At 45.0% G+C, this 27619-nt stretch overlaps 1 protein-coding gene across 3 annotated transcripts in view; it reads right to left on the reverse strand.

The window, feature by feature from the left end:
- Window positions 1-27619, reverse strand: part of Thsd4 (thrombospondin type 1 domain containing 4) — a 567279-nt gene that overhangs the window by 61213 nt on the left and 478447 nt on the right. For all 3 annotated transcript variants that reach the window (XM_087905294.1, XM_087905295.1, XM_087905296.1), the window contains one exon: window positions 21041-21245. In XM_087905294.1, the coding sequence (XP_087761420.1) occupies window positions 21041-21245 (205 nt within the window). The remainder of the gene's footprint in view (window positions 1-21040; window positions 21246-27619) is intronic.

Below are 27619 nucleotides of genomic sequence, written 5' to 3' on the forward strand. Positions count from 1 at the left end.
AGGATGGCTTCAGTACTGTTTCATTTCTCCTTTTATGGGTTAGTGCAGGTGAGTGTGTGTGCATGCAGGCGCAAATGTCTGTGTGTCCCTGTGCACGCAGAGGCCAAGGGTTGATCACACCAATGACTGCTTTTCACTTTAATTCTTGAGGCAGGGTTTCTTGCTGAACCTAGAGTTCATCATTTAGCTAGGCTGGCTGGCAAATGAGCTTTAGGGGTTCACCTGTCTTTGCCCCACACTCAGGGTAGGGTTGCAGAGGTGCACTGTGGCACCAGGCTTTGGGAGAAAGCTGGAACTCTGAGCTCGGGTCCCCATGTTTACACAGCAGGATTTTACTGACTGAAACATCTCTCCGGTTCTGTCCTTTCTCCTTTCTTGATGCGCTACAATGAATGTGGAGGGAGAGGGGCATCCAGTTGTCATCCTTACCTTCAGCTACTTGGAAGTCCTTGTTTTTCTTATTCTACTTGAAAGTAATTTCCGTAAACAGAACTTGGCGATGTAGTGAGAACTTTGCGTGATATTAGTAACACGAGATAACAGTTATTAAGGATTTACAACGTTCCTCCAGGCATGCCTGAAATGCTTCACCTATATTTCCTCATTAGATGATCACAGCTATTTTACCAGGAAGATACTTCTGATACTTATATCTTATAAAGGAGCAATTTTGCCAGCATGCGCAAATTATCACATGTAATTTCCGCAGTCTCTGGGACAGCACCATTCATGGCACCAGACAGAGGAGGAAAGGTTCAGAGAGGTGAAACGACTTCTCCAAGGTCACAGAGCTTGAACCTGGCTCCTGATCAAGCTCCCTCATACAAGGAGTGGAAGGTAACATCTGCCTGGACAGATGCAGGAGTTTGTGACGCTGAGCATGGTGGGAGACAGGGCACCTTCTTATCTGACTCCGCTGTCTAAACCACCTCTCCTTTCATCTAGCACCCCAGGGCAGCAGGAGGGATGGCAGTAGCTGGGGCAATCTAGAACCTTCCAACCACTTGTGTGGTGGTCAGGGTAGAGGATGCCTGGTCCTCATGCTGTGTCTGATTGCCTTCTTTTGGGGCAAGGGGCATTTTGTGGTCAGGCAGGCCTCTCTCTCTTGGAACTGAGGGAGGACTCTAAAGTTGAATGAGTAGAAACTAGAGTTAGCCAAGTCCCTTACCAAGCTTGGCCAGCTCCATCCAGGAGCTGTGTCTCATCCAAGGCACAAAGCCCGACTCTGAGAGAACCTCTGATCTCATTGCCCACTCACAGAGAATAGATTTCAGAGAGCACGCAGGCTGGCGAGAAGGACTACCGCGGGAAGCGCTGCCATCAAAAGCTCCAAGTTCTCCAACGCAAAGTGCTAATATAGAAACAAAGATGGTGTTCGAAAAACCTGCAGGTTGGGAGAAGCTGAAAAGACCTAATTAAAGATGGGTGGGGCTAAACTGTAAGGGTAAACAAATTACTCAACAAACAAATGCAAGAAAGTGGTTTCTAGTGCACAGGTGCTGTGGAATAGTCCATGTGCTTTGCTGTGGTCCCGTGGTGTCACAGCAGCGGTTCCCGGTGCTAGGGCGAGGCTGTGGATGGCCACAGAGCTCTCCCAGGCTCCTGACATAGTTTTAAACTGTGACAACAGTGTGCTTGATCCACACACTTGGGATACAATAACCACCAGCTAGTTTCCTTTTCAAAGTTCACTTATTTGGGAGTACATGCTTTTCACTCTGCTAGAAACTGAAATAATTACTTGCAGTGTTATTTCTTATAACTGCATGTGAATCCGTGATTATTTCAATAAAAATTTCAATTAAACTATACAGCGAAGGGGAAAAAGAAGTTGCCAGGCAACTCAATGAACAAATTGAAGCAAAATGTTTAATTCTTGGAAGGCTTAATGAATCGTTGCTAAGAGAAAATATCATGACCCAAAGCCATAAGGAAAGACACGCCAGATCTTTATTAAAAGTCAGCAGAGACAGCAGGTCTTAGAGATGATGAAAAGTTAGACAGACCCAAATCTATAATTTAGGCTAAACTAGATCACAAACAAAAGTGCTCAAAGAGTAAAGATCTAAACATCCAGAATGAGAAGAACTGACCGTAACATTACAAGGACAAAGTCATATGGACACACATCCAGCTATTGGTGGCTTTTTCCAATGGAGCATCTCACCACGAGTGCCTCTCATGTGGTCCACATCCCAGGGTTGAGCCTTGTCTGAAGGGGGATACTCATACTCATGCCTACTCAGAGACTCACTTAGATTCTCATTTTTCACATTATCTCTTGCTCGGGTGCAGGGTTTCTTTAAAATGTATTTTAATTCTATATGTATGCTTTCCCTGCATGTATGTATGTATGTTCACCATTATGTGTGCAGTACCCTGAAAGGCCAGAAGGGGGCATCAGATCTTTAGCCCCCTTTAGATGTTGTGATCTCCTTGAGGTTGCTGGGACAAAAACTCTAGTCCTTTACTGAGAAGTCAGTACTCTTAACCTCTGAGCCATCTCTCCAGCTACTCAGAATTTTAAAAAAACAGACTTTTTTTTAAAAAGTGTTTGTGTGTTCATGTGTGTATGTGTGTATGAGCATCTTGCAAACAAGGAGGCCAGAGAGGGCACCATATTCATGAGCGAGTTACAGGCATTTGAGAGATGTCTGGCTTGCTACATGGGTGCTGGGATCTGAACTCTGGTCCTCATAACTGCACAATAAACACTGGCCATCACTGAGCCATCTCTCTAGCCCTCTTCTTCAGATCTTTGCTGTCAGTGGACCAAAGGAAGTGTTTCCTGAGAAGTAGCCCTCCTTGTACCACCCAGGTGTGTTTCCTGGTGAGGGAATTTCCCCACATGGGCAGCAGTGGCATCCACTAGCGAGTGTCTCTGATTTTCTTCTCACATACCCCAGGTGTCCCTCTCTCCTCACATCCTAAAATCAATAGTAAGTTAGCATCAGAGTTTATTCAGTCTCCAAACAAATTTATTACCAACCACACAGAACCATGGCAGGAAACCTAAGATGTTCACTTTTCTTTTTAGAAGAAACCATGAAGTCATGAGCATTGTTGGTTTAGAAACAACCCCGATTCCCTTTGAGGTGATTATTCTTTCTGTAATGGCAGATTTTATGGGATGACAACTCCAGGAAGATGACTTATAAGCAGAGTTTAACTGTGTAGAAGGTAATTTTAGGCATTGAATATCCAGTTGCTTTTTACTGGAACATGAGAATAGGTACACAGCGGGGTTTCTTACTGCCAGGAATATAGACAGCAATATAGCTAGCAAACATCCAGAGCACATCAGTGTCACCACTGCCTTTCTCCTTGCTCCTGCTGCTTCCCTAAAAAGTCTTCAGATAGCGGAGCTAATCTTGGACTCAGACATCTGGTTATTTCCCCTCACACCCAGCACAGAGAGGAGGTGGAAGGTTGACCAGTTGGAGCATTAGATTTTGGTGGCTGAACTGAGATCATTGTGGCTGAGTTTTTAACCTTCAACTCCCTGTGTCCTGCAGATCAGAATCTTAAAACCTAGTTAATGAAAAAGATCTACAAGAAACTGTGTCCTGTCAGAAAATCGAGCCTTTCTCTAGTCAGATCACCTTGGCATCCAACACCGGAATAGAGCGGGATGAAGTGTTTTGAAGAACGGCTTGGAAAGTGTCATTGCGGCAGTTTCAGATGTGGAGTAGCATCTCAACTGAGACTAATGAGCACTTCGAAATTAGACTCGTGATCATTTGTACGTGCACATTCAGTGTGGTTCCTTTATCAGTTTGTGCCTGGATATCTGGAACACTCATGTGGACACATCAATGGCCTGGTATTTTGTTATTCTTACAGTAATCCTTTGGGAGGGGAGTCTAGGGAGGTGCTGGCTACTGGCATCAAGAACGCAGGCCACCACTTGTTACCCTCAGTCGACATCCCTGCTGGAAATTTGCCCCACCCCACCCCACTCCACTGCTGTTCTGTGATTGAGGCTTAACCTCTGGGGGTCTTGACTTCTGTTTTATTTTTCCTGGCCTGTGGATAGGTTATACCAAAGCTTCATCTGTTCAATGTGTCTAGCTCCCAGGAGTTCCCCTGAGCCTTGTAGCCATCATGACTCTAGGAAGCTTCAGCTCTAGTCTGTCTCATGTTAATGGGGAAAGAGATTGCCAGTCTTCCACTCTCTAGGACCAGACTTTCTCAAGAAGGTGAGCAGAGGGGCACCTAACCGCCTCATCAGTGAAAGCAACTGTGCAGGGACTCAACTGCATGCACACACTGCGCTATCCCACAGACCCTAAGCCATCCATAACCCCACTGCATATGTGAAAAGGAGAAGCTTCGCAGTCTTCAAGGAAGAGGCCTAAGAGCCACAGGCACTAAGTAGCAATTACAGAGTTCAAACCCTGTCACCAGGTCCCTGGCTCTCAATGATGGTACCTCTGAAAGCTCAGCTGCCCTGCTGCTATAGGAAGTTGCTAGGAGCCTCCATACCTGAAGGGCCTCAGAAGATCCGAAATTCAGATAGAGACAGTGTGTCTATCTGACACTCACTCAAGGGGAAGGAAACAGGAGTTCAGTGAGTCGCTATGGATGGAGTCTCATGGTGTGAGCCCAACCCTTGCCTGCCAGGCGAAATGGACAAAAAATGGCGAGGGGCAGGAAGAGGGGACTAGCCTATGATTCTGTAACAACTGTCGGAATCGGGGATACAACGTCAGCGTGAATGACACGACACGAAATAAAACGGGGAGAACAAAGAAAAACTGGCAGGGGTAATCACTCCAAGATGTCAGCATTTCACTCTCCAAAGCAGCCTTTAAAAATTTATAGGCAGTTCACAAAAAGGAAAAAAATACCGAACAGGTAAGTTAACAGAAGAATGTTATTTTTAATTATGAAGGTTTTAATTTCCCCTTCCCCCCCGCTTCATTATTTCTGCTAATAAGCTTGTCATCTGGGTTGGGGCTGACTATAAGGGTTTTGGGAAAAGGTTTTACGGCCTGGAATGACAGTTTTACACGTTGACATTTTACTTTTCAGTTTTATGAATCAAATGTAACGTGGAGTCTCTTTAAAAATTAGGATGCCATTCAGAACATTACCTCAGGATGACTTCATTCAAGCATGCAAATGCACTCATCCTTAGGGTGAAGGCTGGGTCCCCGTGGTAACTAGTTCCATGCAAGCACTTAAAGGCAGAAAGGGAAAAAGGGGGTTTTGCCACCTGGGAGAACCAGCAGGGAGTTAGGGGAAAGCATTCTGGATATAGTTTCACACAGATGACTGAATTATAAAGGTCTCCTACCAGCCACTAAATCAGAATCATGTGCTAAATCTCTACTGCATACAGAACATCCAATTGGGAAGGGTAGGGGAAAATCAAGCTTGTGCTCAGAGGAGCTGTTTAAGGAAAGCGGAATGTAGACTCAGTTAGAAAGTAGAACATGTATGAACACGCGTGAATGAAATGAACACAGCTAACATGGAAGCCTTAACTGTGGCCTCAAACAGACTAGGCTCATGGCAGACTCAGTAAACATCTGCTGTACAAAAGAATAATAGAGCGGATGACAGAGAGGCGTACAGTGCACACAGGTATAATTACCCTTGTGATCTGCAGATGCTTGGGCATTACAGATCAGTTGGAGATGCTTATTTTTAAGCTTAATTTGTGAGTTTAGCCGTGTGTGTGTGTGTGTGTGTGTGTGTGTGTGTGTGTACGTGCACATGTGCATGTATGCCATACAGGCAAGGAATATAGGTAAGTCAGGTGTCTTACTCTATGTTTGAGGCAGGGTCTCTTGTTGAAGCTGCAGCTTACTGACTAGCAAGCTTCTGGGATTCTCCTCTCTCTACCTCCCCAGAACTGTCCTGTTTTCTAAACTTGCCACGTGGGCGCTGGAGAGCTACACAGAGCACCTCATGCATGTGCGGCAAGCACACTCAACTCTCTGAGCCACCATCCCAGGTTTAACCTTCTAAGTGGCGGTTCAGATTCTATTTTTTTATGTACTGAGTCTTTTTCCTGAATGTACGTATGTGCACCCTGTGTTACTGTGCCTGTGGAGTCCAGAAGAGGGTTTGGATCCCCTGGACCTGGAGTTATGGGTGGCTGTGAACTCCAATGTAGATGCTGGGAGCCAAACCCAGGTTCTATGCAACAACAACTGCTCTCAAGCCGTCTCTTCAGTCCTCTTTGCAATTCTTCATTAGATAAGACCTTATCTGAAATTAAAGCCATATAAATATACACGTTTCCACTGATGTAGAATGGTGCTTCGAAGAGTATGTTCCCCAAGACCTCTTCAAGGGTCCATGAGCTCATATATGTTTTATTATAACATAAAGGTATTATTTTTCCCCCTTCTCCCTCACTTTCTCATTAATGTAGAGATGGGATTACAGGGTGTATTACTATATCCAGCCAAGACGAAAATCTCAAGAGAAAAACACACAATAGCACCTAAGTTCTGGTCTTCAAAAATTTGTTAGTGTATATATGTATATTATGTGTATGATGTATGTGTATATATGTGTGATGTATGTGATTCAGTTGCATTATATATATGATGTGTGCTATGTGTTTCATGTGTGTATATGTATAGATATGTGATATGTATAATGTATGTGTTATGTGTATGATGTGTGTGATGTATACGTGTGTCTGCGTGATGTGTATGATGTGTGTGTTATCTATGGGTGTAATATGTATAATGTGTGTGTTAAGTACATGATGTATAATGTAGGTGTGTGATGTGTGGGATGTGTAGATGTATGGGATGTGTATATGTGTGATGCATATGATGTATATGTGTGACGTGTATGATATGTGCACATGATGTGTATGTGTGTGATATGTATGATGTGTATGATGTAGGTGTGTCTCTACTAGTTGTATTTCAGTTGTTGTGGTAAAATATTGTGACCAAAAGCAACTTAAAGAAGAAGGAGTGTATTCTGGCTCATGCTTCCAGAGGGATAGAGTCCATCACGAGATGGAGAAGACAGACGGACAGACATGACATGGAGCAGGCATGACATGGAGCAGTCATGACATGGTGGCAGAGTCAGGAAGCTGGTTGATGGCATTTTTCATTTACACAGGAAGGAGAGAGCAAGAGACAAGAGTGTGAGAGAAAGAGAGAGAGAGAAAGAGAGAGAGAGAGAGAGAGAGAGAGAGAGAGAGAGAGAGAGCCCACATCCTGTGATGCACTTCTCTCCTAACAAGGCTGAATCTCCTAAAGGTTCCATAACCTCCCCAAACTTATACAGTAAGACTCTGTCTCAAAAACCAGTATACCAAACAGACAGGAGATGTTCAAGAAAACACAAGAGTCTAATAGTACAGAAGAAGTTTTAAAAGTAGTTTCTTGTTTTTAAAATATAAATTTATTTTTATTTTATGGGTATGGGTGTTGCCTGCATGTATTTAAATATACCATGTGAGCAACGCCTATAGAAGACAGAAAAGGCTATTGGGTCTCCAGGACTGGAGTTAACAGTTGAGAACTGCCATGTAAGTTCTGGGAATTGAATCCAGGTCCTCTGGAAGAGCAGCCAGTGCTCTTAACCGCTGAGCCATCTCTCCAACTCTCCTAAAGTAATTTTTAAAAATGTTCTAGAAGAGCTGAAGAGATAGCTCAGTCAGTCAAGTGTAAACCTGAGGACCTGAATTCAGTCCTGATCACCCACAAGAGGGGTGTGAGTGTGAGCAACTGTAATCTCAGCTCTGAGAGGCAGAGACAGGAGGTTTTGGTTACCTGATGGCCAGCTGGTGTAGATGAGCTCCAGGTTCAGTGAGAGATGAGACCTCAAACGGGATCAGGTATAGAGAGAATAAAAACACCTGCTACAGACCTCTGGCCTCTACACACACACACACACACACACACACACACACACACACACACAAATACCAACCATTATTGTCTGGGAAAGTGGACCTATGGGTAAATGTTTGCTGTGCAAGCATCAAAACTGAAGTTCTGATCCCCAGAACCCATGTAAGTCAGATGACTAGATCTTCCCTTTTTTGATGATCAAATTTCCATCCAACTAATTAGAAGGTAGCATCAGGGTTAACATTGGCCCGGAATTCTTGAGCCAATTGTAGAAACAGCCAGCCTGTGATTCCTCTCAGACTTGTTAAAAACAGAGGAATTCAGCTTAAAGCATGGGTATGGGATAGGGTGGGACCATGCTGCTTGCTGAGAACCCGCTGCTAGGATCACGTCTTTCCCCGGGGTGAAGGTCTCAATGCCTATTAACCTTGGTAGTCCAGAGCACACCACCAAGTGGAGAGCAATGGGGGTAGGCTCCGATGTGCTGCTTCCGAGACAAGGATTGGGTTCAGCCTCTTCCAAACACAGCTCAGACCTCTCTTGGTGTCTGCCCAGATTCCGAAATGCCCCATCTACCTCTCCTCTTTCTTTAGCTTCTCAAGATGTCAAGTGCAGCTCAGCCTGTCACTCCCCTGCAGTAGTTATTTTGTGGTACAGTGTGGCTTTCTTCTTTAGTAGACACTGCATGCACTTATTGAAATATTAAACCCACAAACAAATTTATTGACAGGTAAATTTATTACTTGGACTCACTAAGTCCACATATCAGCATCTTTGTTTGCTAGATACTTCTTCCTCACACTCTTGCTATGGACCTGGTTTTCCTACAGTAGTAACTGCCTGTTGTCCTTTCTTCTGTCATGGCTAACACTGCCTTCAGGATCGGGCACAATCCTGTTATACCCAGTTCTAGTCACCATCTCCAGTGGCTTGACACTGGGCAAAGACTTGACCGACAGGATGTAATTTGGGATGAAGTCTTCTGTAGTTTGAAGCCTGTTGGTTTCCTATAGTTGTGGTCTCAGAGGTCGTCATTATGCCCATTTGGCATAAGAACCATGTCGACAGAATGGTCACTCACATGCCTCCTCCTCCATACTGCAGCCCATACTGAAGCCCTGTGGCTTCAGGCAGACACACTCTTTTCCCCGTTTCTGACAAAGCCCACACATCCTCTAAGATGGGCTGGCAGACTACAGCATGGAAACCAAACGCAGCGATGAAAGCATCGCTTATAGATGGAGTTGTTCCAGAGCACAGCCATGCCTGGCCATTCTCATCTTGTCTCCCATCCAAGTACTAACCAGGTTCAACCCTGCTTAACTCCCAAAATCAGAGAAGTTCAAGGTGGTGTGGCTGTAAAGCATTGCCCATAGCTGCTTCCTCACTTTGCAGGGGAGCAGCTGCAGCGGAGACCCACTGGCCTGAACAGATTCATGTATTTACTCTGTGTCATTCCAAAACCAAACCAAACCAAAACAAGTAAGGATTGTTGTGGACTATTATTTGAAGATGTGTTACATTTGTTGATGCTGTGGAACATTTGTTTAATGATGCAAAGATGTGTTGTATTCTTTTATGCTACATTTAACTCTGTGAAGCTGTGTTACTTTCGTCTGTCTAAAATACCTGATTGGTCTAATAAAGAACTGAATGGCCAATAACAAAGCAGGACAAAGGATTAGTGGGCCTGGCAGGCAGAGAGAATAAACAGGAGAAAAAGAGCAAAGAAGGAGGAGCAAGAAAAGAAGGAGAGAAGGATGCTAGGAGCCAGCCACCCAGCCACCCAGCCACTCAGCCAGTCAGTCACCCAGCAGAAGAAGAGTGAAATAAGATATACAGAAGTAAGAAAAGGAAAAAGCCCAGAGGCAAAAGGTAGTCAGGATAGTTTAAGAAAAGCTGGCTAGAAACAAGCCAAGCTAAGGCCAGGCATTCATAAGAAATAATAAGCCTCCGTATATTCATTTGGGAGCTGGATGGCAGCCCCCTAAAAGAACCTAAGAGAAAAAAAATAACAACAAGGATGCCAACACTTTCTAAAAGCCCAGTTCAAAGGCTACCTCTCTTACGGTGCCTCTCTGGATTGCCTTGTTTGAGTACAAGGGATGGAAAAACGACTTCTGCATCTTAAAGGAGTTCCACGCAGACTGAATGTATTGCCAAGCAGGGACCTTGTGTTGCCTTCTTCTCTGTAATATGCTGCACTTGGCAAGTGCTTATATGTAGCCATTGGATTTTTCTTTTAGATTAATGTTATCTTACACAGGTATCAGGATCAGACAACTAGCAGCAGTTTTACTTAAAGGGAAGCGTTTCTGATTCAGATGACCTGAATATGAGACAATGAAGGGAATATAAAATCTGGACAAGATGGCACATTGTGCTCCCCAAGCTAACAAATACAGGAGTGCCTCAGGTCATAAAGGAAGTTGATGGGCAGGGCTAGGTGAAGTCATTATAAGAGCTGCAGATGCTAAACCAGTGGGGCAAGAGCTAATCCAGGAAGAGTCCAGTAAGAGAGAAAAGTGTCGAGATCAGAGGATGCTCAGGGGTTAGGAATGTGTACTGTCCTCACAGACGACCCGCGTTTGGTTTCCAGCACCTATGTGGGTGGTTGACAGCACCTGTCACTCTACCTCCAGGGAATCTGATGTCCTCCTCTGGCACTGCACTCAATACATATCTTCCCCACCCCAATTAAAAATCAGAATAAAATCTTCTTTAAAACAAAGAAAATAATCATTTGAGCCCACTTCAGAGATCTAAAGATTTAGGAGAGCAGAATCCATGAGTGTTCTGCTTAGGGAAGATGGTTAAACAGCCTTGACGGCTGGTGGAAAGGCAAAACCTGGAGAGAGGGGGAGGAGTAATCTCAGGCAGAGCCCCTGTCTCTAAGCTCTGACTCTCAGAGAAGGCAAGGGAGGACCAACTGAGAGCAGCGACCTTGGACGGGTGTCTAGCTGCCTGCAGCTGGAGGTAAGACAACTTCAAAGTTGTTTTCCTCAGGTGTCAATTCTCCTGAATTCAACCATGATCACTGAGTGCTGCTTACACGTCTATGAGCCATCTCTTCCCGGGCTTTAGCATAAATAGCCTTAAGCAGTTTCTCAAAGATCTAACATACCACAGAAGGGCAGAGTTTGACTCAAAGAGGGAAGGTTGCAGCACATTTGCAAGTGGGTTATGAATGGATTTCAGAATTAATGTTATCTACCCTGTTCTGACTCACAGATAGGAATCCTGATCTAGTCTATATCCAGGTAGGAGGAGCCTGGAGTGTGACTGGCAACCCTTAGTTTAATTCCTCCCTATAAGACAAGTATAAAACAAACAAGCATTTCCAGGGTAGAGGTGCTAACTTCACAGCAGAACACGTGGGAAGAAGATGAGCCTAAGGGTGCAGCCAGGGTGACTTCATTTTGTTCCAGCATATCTGAAAGCTTGTCCAGGGCAGAGGGACTGGGAAAGAGAAAAGCGAGAACTGTAAACAGAGGTAGGGGCACACGAGCTCTCCTAAATCAAAGGCAAGGACACCGCCAGGCTCCAGGTGGAAGTATGCAAGGCAAAATGAGGTTCAGGAGCATTAAAACAAATGACAGCATCTGTCCAAACCACAGCAGGAGGGCATGGTCTCCCTGGCACGGGGTATTTGTTTTGCAAACATTGGATTTTGTACAGCACATACAAGTTTATGTTGAAGAGGAGGTAAGGACAGAGTCCATATTAAGAAAAACAACCCCCCCCAAATTTCACAATCACTTTGCTCATCTTCCAGAAAGATGAGGAACAGCCAGCCATTTAGGGCATTGTGGTGAGGCGCTTGTGATCTGACAGCCTCCTGGGGTTGTCACGAACTGTCACAGGTAACTAGGGGGGGCCACCACGTCCATTTCAGCGTCTGGCTCTGACGTCTAAGAGGAGAGAGTGCTGGTGTCTGTCACAGCACCTGCTTAGACAGTTTTTCAAGGGTACAGTGTCTGGGGCTGGGGGGAGAGCAGTCAGCAAAGTGGTTCCTGTGTGAGTAGGAACACTGAAGTTTGATCCCCAGCAGTCCTGTGAAAAGCTGGGCACAGTGCTGAGTGTTTGTTATCCTCAGCACTGGGGAGAAGGTGACAGGAGGACCCCCTAGGGCATATTGGCCAATCAGCCTAGCTTACTTGGCCAGGCCCAGGTCCCAGTAAGAGGAATGCCCAGATCAGTTTAGCCTGGGGGCCTGTCTGTGGAGGATCATCTTGATTGATAATAGATATGGGAGGGCCGAGCCTACCGTGGGGGGCACCATTCCCTGGACAGGTGACCCTTGGGTATGTAAGAAAGCTAGGTAAGTATGGGCCTGGGGCAATGCCAGCAAGCCGTGCTCCTTCATAATTTCTGCTTCAAGTCATTGCTGGTTCCCACGTGACTCCTCAACCCTAAACTATGATCTGTAAACAGAAATACTCCCTTCCTTCCCATTAGCTGCTTTTGGTCAGAATGTTTTACCGCAGCAACAGAAAGAGACGAAAACACCAGCAGAAATGGGCACTGTGAGGATTAAATGAAGGAGGTGGGGGATGTAGAATTCCAACAGTCTAATATATAATAGGACCTCCACATCACAAGTGAGGTCCAGGATGGGGACCAAGACCCTCGAATGTCCCACGTACAGCCTGCATGCCCTTGAAGCCCCCATCCTACCTTTATTCCTGAAGTCCCACTTCTCACCCCAGCTCCTAGTCTATTTTGAGGACTTGAAAGAAGGAATGACCAAGGCTGGGCTGTTTGTCATCAAGGAGCGAGTGACCTCACAGAGAAACGGCAATAAAAACTGTAAGTGTCCATGTGGGAAAATGGTCAAAGTCCTGTGAAAACTACCAAGAAAAAGCTTACTTTCTTTGTTTTTACTTTCCTTCCTTTATTCCTCTGCCATGCAGTAAGGACACCAAGAGCTAGAAGGGTGGGCTCTGAGAAGATTTTTCAATTGAGAGTTCCGTTGCTGGGCTGAGGGCTAGCAAACCAGAGGCCCCTGCCAACCAGCTCAGAGAAACCCCTCTTGTGAGCGAAAAGAGGGAACTTGGGCTGGAAACTAAAAATTCACAATGAGTTACTGGAAAGTAATCGCGATGGTACCTTAGGTATATTTTTTAAATGAATTTTATGAGTATGGTGTTTTACCGGCATGTATCTCTGTGTACCACATGTCTGCAGTGCCCGTGGCGGCCAGGAGAGGGCGCTGGACTCCTGGAACTGGAGTTGCGGAGGATTGTGAGCCACCATGTGGAGGCTGGGAACTGAGCCTGGGTCCTCTGGAAGAGCAATGGTGCTCTTAACCACTGAGCCATCGCTCCAGCCCCCGATTATCATCTTTTAAAACCACCACTCAAATTCATGTCAAGGGTTCCTCTGTTTTCTTCTAGTTGTTTTTATAGTCCCACACACCTTATTTAAGTTTTATCATTAGTGTGTGTATATGTACATGATATATGTATGTATGTGTGTGCCAGGGTGCATGTGCGGAGGGCAGAGGACAACTGTGGAGTCAGCTATTTTCTTCCACTCGTGTTTTATTCCCAGCACCCACATGGCACACATACATACATGTAGACAAAATATTCATACACACAAAAACAAAACAAAATATCAAAAAGAAAGGATCTATCAGCCTATGTGGCTACAAAACAAATGTATGAAACAGACTGCACACGCGCCAACATATTTAATCAGTGACATGGCGGAAAGAAAGATGGCACATATCAAATCAACAAAAACTGTAAAATACTTAAAGATAAACCTAACAAAGCTGACAGAGTCAACATAAAAAACCGTATTAAAACTCATGATCCAGGATTTATACTATGTTTCAGAATCAAAAGACTCAACACTGTGAACACGCCCTTTTTCTACCTCAAATTAACCTATACATTTACCACACGCTTACGAAAATTCCAGGTAAGACCCCAACGGGTTTTGCGGATTTTGACAAGATACCTTTCCAGTTTGGAAGAACAGATGCATGAAAACACACAAGAATATTTAAGGCAAAACCAAGGCGATCAGGCGAGGAATTAAGGAAGGGGAAGAGAGGTGACCCACAAACTCACCACAGACTAACAGCAGTCACCAAAAGGGAGAGGGAAATATTTGAGAGGAAAAGTTTAAGTAGGGATCGGGGAGAGGAGAGGGTAGGGAGTGGGTCAGAGAAGACTAAGGCTACAGGAAGAAAGAGGCCTTATGTGGAAAGTAACCAGTTTGGAAGCTAATTTAAAATGCATTTATTAAAAAGAGAGTTTGAGCAGGATAGATGATAGACCCTGTCACTGACTGCCACACCTAGATAGATGATAGACCCTGTCACTGAGTGTCTGCCACACCTAGATAGATGATAGACCCTGTCACTGAAGGCATCCCTGACCTTGGATACAGGACACAGAAGTCAACCCCGGACTGACTGGGGAACCCATTCCATAAAGGATAGTTCACATAGTTCCAGAAGGTGTACGCAGGCTCCTGGGAGAGAAAAAATACCAGCGAGCCTACCCAGTGCTGGATTCTGTGTGGACCCAACAGGGAGCTGTTAGCAAGATGTGCCCACCGGGGCAATGGTGGCATGAGGCTCTGGGAGTAACCAATCACGTTCTGTTTGCATATGAGCCATAGGAAGGAGTTCATGTCTGGTACTGTAAGTTGTGTCAAAGCCCGTATTTGGGGAGATCCTATGCCTATTGTTTTGCTAAATGGTCATCCTGTCAAACTACACTCTAAACATTTATGTTTACACCTACAGATTTGTACTGTTCTCAGCTGTGGCGAGATGAGCTTCTTTGAGACGGGTAGTGATTAAGGCAGAGGCTCACAACTGGTCAAAATGCTGAGAACGGACAACCCTGAGCACAGGCAATGGATCTGTATCAACCTTCCACCACCTGAGATGGCGGGCAGAAAGGACGTAAGAGCCCGTGGATGGAGGAGAGAGCTGTGAGCGGCTGACTTCTGGAGATGACCCGGCTGTGGCACAGGTCAGCTCACAGCAGCGGTGGTCATCACACACCATCAAGCCAGTCAGATTTTCAGTATGTGCGGGAAAGGGCCCCAAGGCTGTCTGTTGATGGCTGGCCGTTCTCCTTTGTAGATGTGGATGTTGGTAGGTTGTTCATGCTCCAGTGAAGAGCCGCAGATTTATGTACAGCATTAGTTGGGTTCAGGGGTTATTAATAATAACAAAAACTAAACAAAAAAGGACATGAAGCTAGGATGGAGACGAGGCAGGGGTACTGAGGGAAATTGGAGGGAGACAGTAGTGGGCAGACACAAACATTATACATTATATAAATGTATGGAATTTTCAAAGAGTAAAAATATTATTAAAATGATAATAAATAAAATACAATGGCAGTAATGCAAAGACTATGGTACTAAAGTAGAAGACACCAGCACATCGATGGATGTACCCCGAGGGTCCACAAGTATATCTATATATATGTGGTATTTATGTTTGTATGTAATATGTGGTATAGATGATAGTTCATATTAGTGGGGGAAATTTGATAAATGGGTTTGAGCAAACTGTCTATCTGGTAAAAGAAAGCCAAATCCTTCCTCACACCACACACAAAGATCAGGTCCAGAGAATTAAATATTTAAATATAAAAATAGAGCTAGAGATCAGTGATTTGTTAAAGGTTGCCTTTATAATGCTGGCAGTGGGCAGGTCCTCCTAAGAAATGCAAACACCTACAAGCTTTCACGGAAGTTCCCAACAGACCTGACTAAATAAAGCCAAAAGATGTACACCACGGAGTACTAAATAAAACACACAGAGCTGAAATGCAAGATAAAGGCTAAGACTTTCAACAGAGACAAACAGAAAAAGGTTATTACTCATAACTGTGAATTTTGAAAAGCAGCAAGAGAACCTCAATTTTAAAACTGGCAAATTAAAATTCAACAATTTTAAAATTGGCAAACTCATAAGAATGTGAAAGTAATTTTAAAAACCTAGTAGCTAGAAAACTGCACAGAAATGTACTGGACCTGGAAGTTAAATGCACGCATAATGTTTGTACGTTTGAAGGGGGGCAGATCCAATGTAGGATTGCTACAAAGAGGGGATTTTACCCTTTTGCTTTCTATTCCCTTAATGGCTTGACAACTTTCTAATGTTCATGAAAAAAAAAAAATCCTTGGGATTAATCGTCATACATGTATAAGGCATCATATGATTTTTTTAAAAAAAGATTGATTTCCAAACTATGTTCAATTATGTATATGTGTGGGGGTGTATATATGCGAGTTTAGGTACAAGTTCCCTTGAAGCTGGGCGGCAGGCAGCTGTGAGCCATGGACCCGGGAACTGAACTCAGGTTCTCTTCAAGGGCAGTATGTGCCCTTCATGGCTGAACCATCTCTCCAGTCCAAGATGTCACATTCTTTCAAACATTCTGAGCCTTCCCATAAGAAAGTCGTCACCTAATGAAGTCTGCACATTACAGATGCTTCATGATGGTTCTTGAGGTATTAGGTGCTAACCATTGTTATTTTAAAGATTTGTTCATTTTATTTGATGTGTATGAGAGTTTGTTTACATGTATGAGCATGTACTGAGCACATACCATGCATCCACAGTGGCCAACAGAGCTGGATTTCCTGGAATTGGAGCTACGGATGGCTGTGAGCCACTATGTGGGTGCTGGGAACTGGACCCAGGTCCTCTGCAAGGGCAGCCAGTGCTTTTAACTATTGAGCCATCTTTCCAGCCCCAGTTATTATTATTTTAAACTTTCACGAGAATATGTTTCAAGGGAACTGTATTACCAGTTTGTTTTTAAAATCCTACAGATCTCCAAGAACTTTGTCCAAGTCTAGAGCCTATGAACGGTGTAACTCGCTGGCAGGTAGAGCATGCCCCGAGCAATGAGCCTCTGCCGGCTCTGCTTTCATGTCTGAGAGCTAAACTCTTGCATAATGGCATTAGTAAACCGGACCAATTCAACTGCGCCAAACTCTGATATTTCAGCTAAAATCATTTTACAACATCTTATTAAGTCATACAGACTGCCAGTCATTTTAATAACATTAGATTCAATGTTTTTCCTCCAAATAGCAAGTCTGAGGATAAGGAAAATTCATAGCTTTACAACAGATAGCAGCAGTTCTATAGTCTCAACGTCTGGATCCGACTAAACAGGCTGAGCTTTGAAGGACATAAGACATTTTTACTGTATGATTTTAATAAAAACACAGCTCACTCTTGGAGTGTCCTCAGTTTTACAACCCGAAATGAAATGAATGTGTGTCGTTTCTCATATGTGTGTACCATTAAACGTCCCAGTTTCTATAGTGTTGCTTACTGAAGAAAACAGAGCATGGTGAAGTGGAGGCAGCCTGCTCCCCCAGCTCTGGGGAGCCAGCCCTCCTGTGAGCTACGCGAAGGCTAGGGCCAGCAGGTAGCAGACCAGGGGCTAGTGGGCCAGGTCTGTAGGCTAAATTAAGAGATAGGTAATACACCAATATTGCTGATGTCTCAGCTAAGGCCTGTTGGTTCCTACGCCTCCCTCTTCTATGTAGTTCTTGTTTTAAAAATTTTAATTTCCCGAGCTGGAAATGGTGTTACACGCTTTTAATCCCAGCACTTGGAGGCCAAAGCAGAAGTATTTAAAGTCTGAGATCATTCTGGGTTTTATAATGAGATCTTGTCTTGAAAATGTTGTTATTCTATTTTCATACTCTAATTTTAAAATTGCACCTTTTGTAAGTAACAATAAAATCTTTTTAAAAGGAATTTAAAATGTAATTAAGGGCTGGAGAGATGACTCGGTGGTTAAGAGCACTGGCTGCTTCTTCAGGACCTGGGTTTGATTCACAGAGACCATACATGACTCACACTGTATTTAGGAGATACAATGTCCTCTTCTGATCTCCTTGGGCAGAAGACATCACCAGGCGTGCCGCTAGTGCACAGGCCAAACATGCGTGTGATGTGTAAAGGTCAGAGGACAACTTGAGGGAGCTGATTTTCTCCTTCAGTTATGTGGGTCTCAGGGGCCCAGTCCAGGCCCTCAGGCAAGAACCTTTATCTGCCGAGCCACCTCACTGACGCCACCTACTGTCTTCTCGAGACAAGTGCAGCAGAGGATGCATGGCTCCAAGGGTTTCACAGCCAACAATGGCTAAAGGTTACAACTGGCCTCGGGGTTTAGAAATCACGGCTGTGCCTATGGGCCAACGGCTGTGTGAGCCTCAAGCGATCTCAGGCAAACAGCATTGAGCTATACTCTATAGGTAGAGCAGGAGGCGAACAGTTGAGGGAGTCGGGTAGAGAAGGCCTGGAATAAGAAAAAGACTACCCGACCACTGCGCTGTCAAAAAGGATGAAGTCTATGGTGTGCGAACTGTATCCTGACAAGAACAGAAGGAAGATCTATAAAATTCCGGGTGACATCAATGCTATGGCTGGAAGCTTAGGTTCCTGACTCCTGGCGCCCCCTTCCTCAAAGCCTGCTCCTGCTCCCCTCTCCTTGCCGACACACTCACGGAGGAGGCCTTTCTCAAGATCCCGCTGGTTTCTGTGCACAGCGAGTCAACATGGACGTCCTGAGTCACTCTCCCGTGGACTCTTGGTACTTCCTTTCTCCCTCGGCTTTCTCTTCATCCTTCTCATGGGAAGGGGAGATTTCTATCCCACGTTTGTGTGTGTCTGTGCGTCTGTATTCATGTTAACGCATATGGGGCTGTGTGCATGTCAGTAACAGAGCTTGACGCTGGGCATCCCTCTTCTTCAGCTTACGCTTTTATTTCCTGAGGCAGGGTCTCCTGCTGAACTTGGAGCTGTGTCTCTGCCTCCTGAATGAGTGCTGGGGCTTAGCTGGATTACAGAGCTAGCACAACATGCCGACTTGGCCTGGATTTTGGGGATCTGAACCCCAGTTCCTATGCTTACACACTGAGTCACCTCCCCACCATTTTCTCTTAAGTTTTATATCCTGACAAACTCTCTGAGACAAAAGGAAGGGACACTTGTCAATCACCTTCCTTAATGCATCTGTTCTCTTAAGTCTTAGGATAAAATCCTATACTCAGGACGGCAAGAGCAAGGGTCTGGTCTGTTTCCACTCAAATACCCTGTGGATGTTCATGCAGAATGTCCATTGTACCTTTAAGGAGCCTGAAACTGATTACAAAATGGGACCAGCGATAGCAAGGGAACATTTCCGAAAAACAACATAAAGCTAATAAAAACTGGCACTGTTTGCCCTTGTGTCTAAACACAACCACACTTCAAATAACCCCCGAGGAACATTTCCCACTGTAGGAAGCAGGATGTGTGTGGAGATGGGATCTTATAAAAGCACCAGAGAAAGGCGGAGACACAGATCGTCATTTAAGATGAGAAATGACACAAACCGCTCACAGGGGAACTTAGCTTCCTGCCACTTTGGAGGCTCCTGGATTTGCCAGAGAAAATGTTAACAGTTTTCTGCTTTAACTGGGCTTGTCTCAGAGACACCTGCCATCCTTTTCTACCCCAGACAATCAAACTAAGTGAAGTTAGTCTGGGCTGCTCTGGAGGAGGTCGGGATGGGACAGGAGTAAAATGATTGCTGGAGAGATGGCTCGGGCATTTTAAAATGTTCGCTGTGCAGAAGTTAGTACCTGAGTTTGGTTCTTAGAACCCACATGAAAAAGCAGGAACAATGGCTCATGTGTGTAACCCCAGTGGTGAGGACGTGGAAGCAGGCAGATCCTCAAGGCTGACTAGCCAATCAGTCTAGCTTACTCTGCAAGCTCCAGGCTAGGGAGCTCGATGGCAAGGTGCTGGTACCTGAGGAATGACACCTGAGGCTGGCCTCTAGCCTTCACGGGTATGTGTAATCATGTGTGTACACACACATATGCACACATACACATGTAGACCACCACCACCATCACCACTACAAACAATGACAAAATGAATGGTATGTCAAAAACTTCTGGTGGACACTGACTGCCACACAACCAGTGGTAAAGAAGAGGAAGCCCATGGGTATCAGCTCACGTTAGACTTCTGTGCCTAGAGCTCCCTTCCCTTGGTTTAAATCCCAGCTCTGCTTCTTTCTTGCTGTATGACTGTGGCAAGTTCTCTGACCCCTATATGTCTGTTTTATTTGTAAATTGAGGCTGGGAATAGCTTGTGGGCTATTCTCAGAGTGTTTCGGGATTTTATACAGGAAAAGCCATAAGTATATTTCCTGGCATAGATTTGTTCTAGACAGGTTATGTTCAATAAAATTATTGAATAATTACAAAGAAAATGTCTATTGCTGCTCATTAAATGTTTGAAGGCATGACACCCTAGACCAGGCTTGGTGGCTTATGACTGTAATCCCCGCATGTAGAAGGAAGACCAGCCTGGATTACATTACGATTTACAGCCCAGCCTGGCATACTGATCAAGACCCTGTCTCAGAAAACAGAACAGGCACCCCTATAATCTGCTTCACTGATTTATACATGCTTATCTGAATTAGAAACTGGTAAACACCCATTCTTGTGACGCTGCACACTGGCAGATATGCAAATAACCCGGATTCCAGAAGACAGCACCAGCAAGGCTCTCTCGCCCGCAGGAAAATGGGCTAAATGCAGATGGCACTGACTGAGATGACCGCTGAGGGGTCCGCAGCAGTTCAGAAGACCTGCAGGGGCCTGCTCCCCCGGCAGATGAAAGAGAGCGAAGGCAAGGACTGCCTTCACTTTAGACCTCCATGGAGCGACTGTCTGGAAGGAGTCCTCAGCGATCCCTGTCCCCAGACCCCAAGAGAACAAAGACTCCTCCTCCCTCCCTCCCTGACAAAAAAACCATCCCAGCTCAAAGAAGTCTCTTGCCCATTTCATGCCCATATCTTTCTCGAGTAAAGCCTGGTGTAAATATATAGACATCAGCCGTTTAGTTCTTGGGCAGACCTGTACCCCCGCCACACACACACTCTATCCCAAATGGCAGGTCAGGAAGACCCCAGGGGCACTTTCTGTGTGTCCTGGGATGTCTGGCCACCACAGTGGTCACTTCACCACCTTGGAGAGAATGCACCACCTGTAGTGACACGTCTTGTGCGTGCGTGCGTGTGGAGAGGAGAAATAAACTCTCACACCACCTGGGTGATCACACACGTCCTGTGTGTGTGTGTGTGTGTGTGTGTGTGTGTGGTGTGCACGTGCGTGGTGTATGGAGAGGAGAAATGAACTCTCACCCAAGTAGTTGTTGCTCTTGTGCATCTCTGTAATGTTAATTCTCGTGGCTCCTTGGGGAATCTCGATGACGCGGTGGTAGCCCAGGCTGGTGAGGGCATGCTTGAACACTCCCGACACCACCTGGCAGCCTGTGTTGTCGCCTCCGCACACCCCACACTTGTCCACGACTTTGTCGGAGCCCAGGAAGTCATCACAGCCAATGCTCTGTAAAAAGAGAGGAAAGGTGTTGTAGAACGATCAGCAGCGTCTGGGAGGGAGGAGTGAGCATGGATGGCTGGCGGGAGACCTCCTGGCCTCAGACCGGCTTTCCTCCTGCCCTCAGTCCTGAGGCCGAGGAAATGGCTCAGGGTGGCAAAGCGCTGACTGCACAAGCCTAAGAATGGAGTTCAGCACCCACGTAAAAATCCAGGCATGGCAGGGAATACCTATGATCCAAGCACTGGAAGGCAGAGGCAGGGCGTTCCTGTGTGGCGGGGGTTCCTAGTCTAGCCAATCAGTGAGAGACAGTTTCTGAAGCATCTCAAAGGGAAGATGCAGCGCCATAGAGGACAATAGTCAATGCTGACCTCTGGCCTCAACAGGCACATATAAGTTGCACGTCCACATAGCATGTATACACACCCACAGTTTTAAAAGTTCATACATTCCTTCATTCAATAGCTATACACATAGCACCTACTCTGGGTAAGAGCCTTCCTTTTTGGCTACTCATGAAATATACCCTCCAGGGGTAGGACGGAAGCCCCATACCATAAACAAGACAGATCAATTCAAGAGTATATTTGGTTGAGATAGTTGATCAGAAGAAAATGATTAAGAAGGAGGTAGAGTTTGATATTTATATAATTGGACAGTGATACTGCTTTGCAATCCTCCCCTCCAGACTTTGGAGGGTCATGAATGCCCCATGCTGGGAATTTCTTAAATCCCTTTGGAACCACAGTAAATACCCCACTTAAAACTGAGGTTGGCCGCCAAGTCTGTTTTACATCGCAGATCCTCCCACCACGTGACAAAGCAACCCCCCAAAGTGCTGCTTCCTGGCCCAGGTTCATGGGAAGGAAGAGCTGGAGCTCCACCAAGGCTCCACTGGTAACTGTGGTTCTGGAGACCGGAGCACAAGCACGCTTGTTTGTTACTCTGAGGTGCTTCCCAGAAGTGCAATGCCTAAAGCACCCCCAGGCCGGATGGCAAGCTTCTTCCAGAGACTTTACCAGACAGTCAGTCTTGTTTATGGAAACTCCTGATTAACCTGAATCTGTCCCCTAACCCGATCTCACTACTCAGTTGCTTTCTGCTTTATCTTTATTTCCCATCATCTATAATTTTGTTTTGCATTAAGAAAATAGAGCTTTGGAACAAAATGTAATGATCTTGATTGGAGTCTTTCTCTTATTGCCCAAGCTGGCTCCATAGGGCTCATGATCCTGTTTCCTGAATTCAAACCTGGGACTCGTGGTCTGGGCAGAGAATTCTATCACATCTCCTCCATGGGCAGATGGAAACAAGCAGAATATAGTTTGGATGATGAAATATTGGGATTACAGGATTACCCATTGGGCTCTGGAGTTGCAGAGGATGAATTGGGAATGGTATTCTAAAACTTGAGACGTATGTTCCCTGACTCACAAGCTTGTTTTGATTCTTGAACCTAATAGCAAGCATGTAATCACATCTCAGGAGCAGAGTGGTTAGCAGACCCCTCCCAGATCACTTCTGATTGCATTAAATAACCATGGGTCTAACCACGTGGGTCCTACGGGTCGAATCCTGCGGGCGGGGTCAGCTCTCACATCAGAGGTGTTTAGTTTTGTTCCTTCAGTTTGACTGACATCATTCTGCAGGCCTTACTGCTTCCATATTCCCGAGTGCACATAAGTCCATCAATAACACTGCTCTCGCCACAACAGCTTCTCTGTGAAACATTATTTCTGACAATAACGGACAGCATCTCAATATGTCCATCCGTATCCAATTAGCCTTTCAAAATGTCATGTTTGCTATGTCTTTCTTCCGCCTTAAAAATGTCTTGCCTGTACCCCCTGAACATTTTAGCAGAAAAGTAAGGAAAATGAAAGCCACACCCTCACTGTCTTGCATTTTCCCTTGCTTTGAAACACGGCAATACTACCAATGCCAGAGTTTCTAGAAGACAGAAACTCGGGGAATGAAAGGATGGCTCCCTGGTTAAGAACACTGGCTGCTCTTGAAGAGGCCCTGGGTTTGGTTCCCGTTACCTGCACGGAGGCTCACTACCATCTGTAACTTCAGTTCCAGGCCATCTGATGTCCTCTTCTGGACTCTATAGACACTATATGCATGTGGTTCACATATATACATGTAGGTAAACAGGTATACACATAAAATAAAAATAAACTTTAAAAAAAGACAATAGATCCTATTCCACCAAAACTAAGAGTCTACGTAAATTGATGATTATGGATGGGTAAGACAGACAGCATGGTAGTTTGAATGAAATATTCCCTGTTAGTCTCAGTTTGAATACTTGGTACCCAGTTGGTGGCTGTTTGGGGAGGATGAGGAAGCAGGGCCTGGTTGGAGGAAGTAAGTCACTTTGGGTGATCTTTGAGTTTTCAAAAGACTTGCACCATTCCCAATGTGTTCTCTGCCTCTTGCTCGGAGTCTGAGATGTTAGCACTCAGCGGTGCCTGATGCCCTATGTTCTGCTATCATGGACTCTTATTCCTCCAGAATTGTAAGCCCTTAAAGTGCTCTTCTATAAGTTGCCGTGTTTATCACAGCACTAAAATATAACTAAGCTGATCAGTCCTAGATACAGTTCAAGATCCCCTCTCTCGACAATCTTTGGTCCATTCTGGCAAACCCTAAACTCATCTTAAGTAGAGCGGACACATGCACAAAGGCACAGAAAAAGGAACAAACAAAGCAAATGCATACAAGGAGGTAGATAACCCAACACAGGCAACTTAAAGTGGGTAGAATCTATTGAGATCCATGGTTTGAGAGGGTACAGCTCACCATGGTGGAGTTTATGGTAGGGAAGTGTATGGTTGCTGCTTGCTTGTGGTGACAACCAGGAAGCAGAGAGAATGGGTTGGAGGTGACAGCCTCAGAGCTCATTCCCTATTGGCCATTTTCTCCATCTAGGTTCCAACTCACAAAGATTCAAAAGCCTCTCAGACTATTACAACCAGCTGGAGACCTAGTGTTCAAACATGTGTACCTATGGGAGACATTTTACATTTAAATTATACACAAGACTACAGGTCGGGTTGTAGCGAGGGATGAAATGAGGTCAGAGAATCACATAGACTCTCCAGGGGGAAGCATTAGAATTTTAATCTAAGGAATCAACGACTACCAGATGTATAAAGACGTAGAGGGTCATATTCAAGATGTGTTTTGAGGACAACAGTGTTGGCTGCAGTGTGGAGTGGGTCCTACCTAGAGATGGGGAACAGGCAGTCTAGAAAGCTCTCATAGAAATACTCTTGGAGATAGGGGATGGAGAGTATTTCAGGAACGGACAAGGGGCACTACTGTAGAAGTCCATCTTGGAGAACATGGACTCTGCATTGCTTCAGTCCTCTGTCCCAAAATGCAGTCAGAACAGGATTTTCCATTGGAAATTATATGAACACACTGCTTTAGACAACCACAGACAGGCAAAATGTCACTTGCTCTTTTGAGTTAGACTCTATTGGATGGATCTCCACCTGATTTCCTGCCCAGCTCAGTCACTGTGGACGGATCTAGACTTTGCCACTGCAATCTTCCAAGCAGACGTCCGCATAGCTTGGAGACTGGCCTCAGTGAAGGGAGTAGCTACACACACAGTACCAAGAGCTGACAGTGACACCCTGTCTTCTCAGAGCGCACCCTGGACTCTCAGTGTGGCTTACTTCTCAAGACAGAAATCAAAACAAAGGGTGGGTGACCCTTTCCTGACATAAAAAGAAGCCACTGGGACATCTTTCTCAGGTTCTAGTGGCTCCCCAGCCTTTAGAGAGAGAGATTTGCCATGGAGTAGTACAAACTGCTACCCACTTCATGTAGCAGGAATGACGACTCTTGAGTGAGCGTCAGTGTGGATCCAAGACCTTCATTCCCAGCTTCGAGGCCACAGAAAATTTATTTACATGATAGCTGCCCTGTTTCCTGACAGGACTATACTGAAGATCAGTGATACATTGAAACACAATTTGATTGACTGAAAAAATGACCTTTGGACCAGGTCTCAAAGGACAAGAAGTGTTGGTCAGGGTGACCTAAACATATGAATGTATATTTTATTGATGATGTCACTGGTGACCATGCCAGCAAGTCACCTGGAAAGTGCCCAGTTGAATCAGACTGAGGTCTCACCTCTGGGGGAGGAATTGATTTTTTGGAGATTACTTGATACAGACACACAGATTATCAGAAATTATTAGGTAACAAGGACTACCTGCATTTTTTTATGTTCCCCCAGGACAGGATCAAATCTTTTTTAGAAACTGAGAACCGGGTTCATGGAGACTAGTGGGTGCTTCAATATCCCAGCCTGAAGTGGGGTGTAGGGGCTGAGGGACATTCAGATGGAAAATGAACAGGACCCTATGACATAAAGACCAGTAGAAGCAGAAAGAAGATTTAATCCCTGCCACACATTTGTTTTCAACTTTGTAATGTCTAATACTCCTAGTTTGTACTATACTACAGGTTCTTTGGAAATCCATTTTTCTCATTTTATCAAGGATTGCTGTAAACTACAGGGAGCGAAGACTTAGAGAGAGCGGTCAAATACCTGGGTAAAGTTGTGTTGTTAGCTGTATGGTTTGAAACCAAAGAGCATGTTTTAAAAACTTTGATGTACAGATTAGAGACCAAAAGGGTCAGTGGACGCGCTGAAAGTGACAGTGTTGCTGAAGGAGTGGATGGTGGCAGTGACCAAGCGCAGAGAACAAGTTCAAGGTGATGTCACCGTAGAACCCTGGACAGAGCGCAGCCCAGAGGTGACTCAGATGTGCCTGTTTTCCAGTCTTGTGAAGGACCAACTGCATGATGTGTCTCTCCTATACTGGCTGTTTGAACATTATACTCTACATGGAGCAAATGAATAAATATTCTAGTTTGTCTTCCTATTATATTAATTTCTTATTGTAAGAGCTTTCTATTTATTTTGAAATACTTAGACGCACAAGGAGTTGTAAAAACACTGCAGGGAGTTTTGTTGACCTTCTACCCAGATTTCCCTAATGCCTGAATCTCACTATGCATCGTCAGAGCCCTGGGTACCACTGGCATCAGCATTATACCGCTAACTAAAGAGTAGACTGTATTTGAAGCTTGCCATTGTTTATACACACTTCTTGGAGTATGTAGTTCTGTGAAACACTATCGTATGTGAAATGTTTCTTTCTTTAAAACAGCTGATTCCCCCTGTCCTGGTTAACCTTAATTGTCAACTTGACATAGTTTAGAGTCATGTAAGAGAAGCCTCAACGTGGACTCGCTTAGATCAGCTGGCCTGTGGGCATGCCTGTCAGGGATTTTCTTGATCATTACCAGATGTAGGAGGGCCCAGCCCACTATGAGCAACACCATTCCTAGGGCAGGAAGTCCTGGGTTATACAAAAAAGTGTTAGTTAAGCACGGACCAGTGAGCAAACCTTTCCTTTATGTCTCTGTTTCAGGGTCCTGCATTGAGTTCGTGCCTTGACTTCCCACAACTGAGGGAAGTCTGAGATCTGGAAGCATAATATAAAATAAACCTTTTCCTCCTCCTCAGCTGCCTGTAGCTAGAGTGTTTTATCACAGCAAGAGATCAAACTAGGACACGTCTCTCCAAGAACACTGCCATGTAATTGTTAAGTGTGGTTGATGGCACCTAGCAGGAAAAGCAGTTGGAAGGAGAAGGCCAGGGACATAGTCCTGGCTTTGTCTCTGACTTAATGTGGGATGATGGCCAGGCTACTCCACTATAGCATGCTGGAAACAATCCTGTCCCGAGATATCTAGGAACAGTGGATGAAACTCTGGCTTGTGTATCAGGAAGCCGATTAACTCATATCTAACGGGGATGACTCCAAGTTGGTGGCTACCTCCCAAACTCTTTGGGAGGCCCCAGCAAAGTGTCATCAGTGTGCTTAAGATGAGTGTGGGAGTCTTCCAGACACAGGTCCTGTCCCGCCTCTGTGCTTATGAATCCTGGCTCTTTGGACACGCCCATTGAGATGGCTTTTGGGTTCTTTTGTATTTGTGACTGGAGATGCTGCTGTAATAGTGTCTTCTCCAGGCTGCTGGCAGGACCAAATGAGGAAACAGGCAGAATGAGATGGCACAGCCGCTTCTCAGAGAATGCTGGGTTTTGTTATCATTGGTTTTACAGATTTGATTATGCCTGAAATTGATCCATTTTAAGTAAATCTCATTATCATGTAACCAGAGGACGCATCAATACTTCTATAACACCCCTCAAGTGGAAATACTTTCTTCCTCATTTGGACAAATTCAGAAAGTGGTAAAAAGCTAAGGGAAGGGCATAGTGCACCTCAAAGACAACCCCTTACACAGCTTCTCTGTTCTTACTGTTCAAACAACCAGAGCCAGCCAGA

Source organism: Myodes glareolus, chromosome 4 (assembly GCF_982192425.1).
Source record: "Myodes glareolus chromosome 4, mMyoGla1.1, whole genome shotgun sequence".
Taxonomy (NCBI): Eukaryota; Metazoa; Chordata; class Mammalia; order Rodentia; family Cricetidae; genus Myodes; species Myodes glareolus.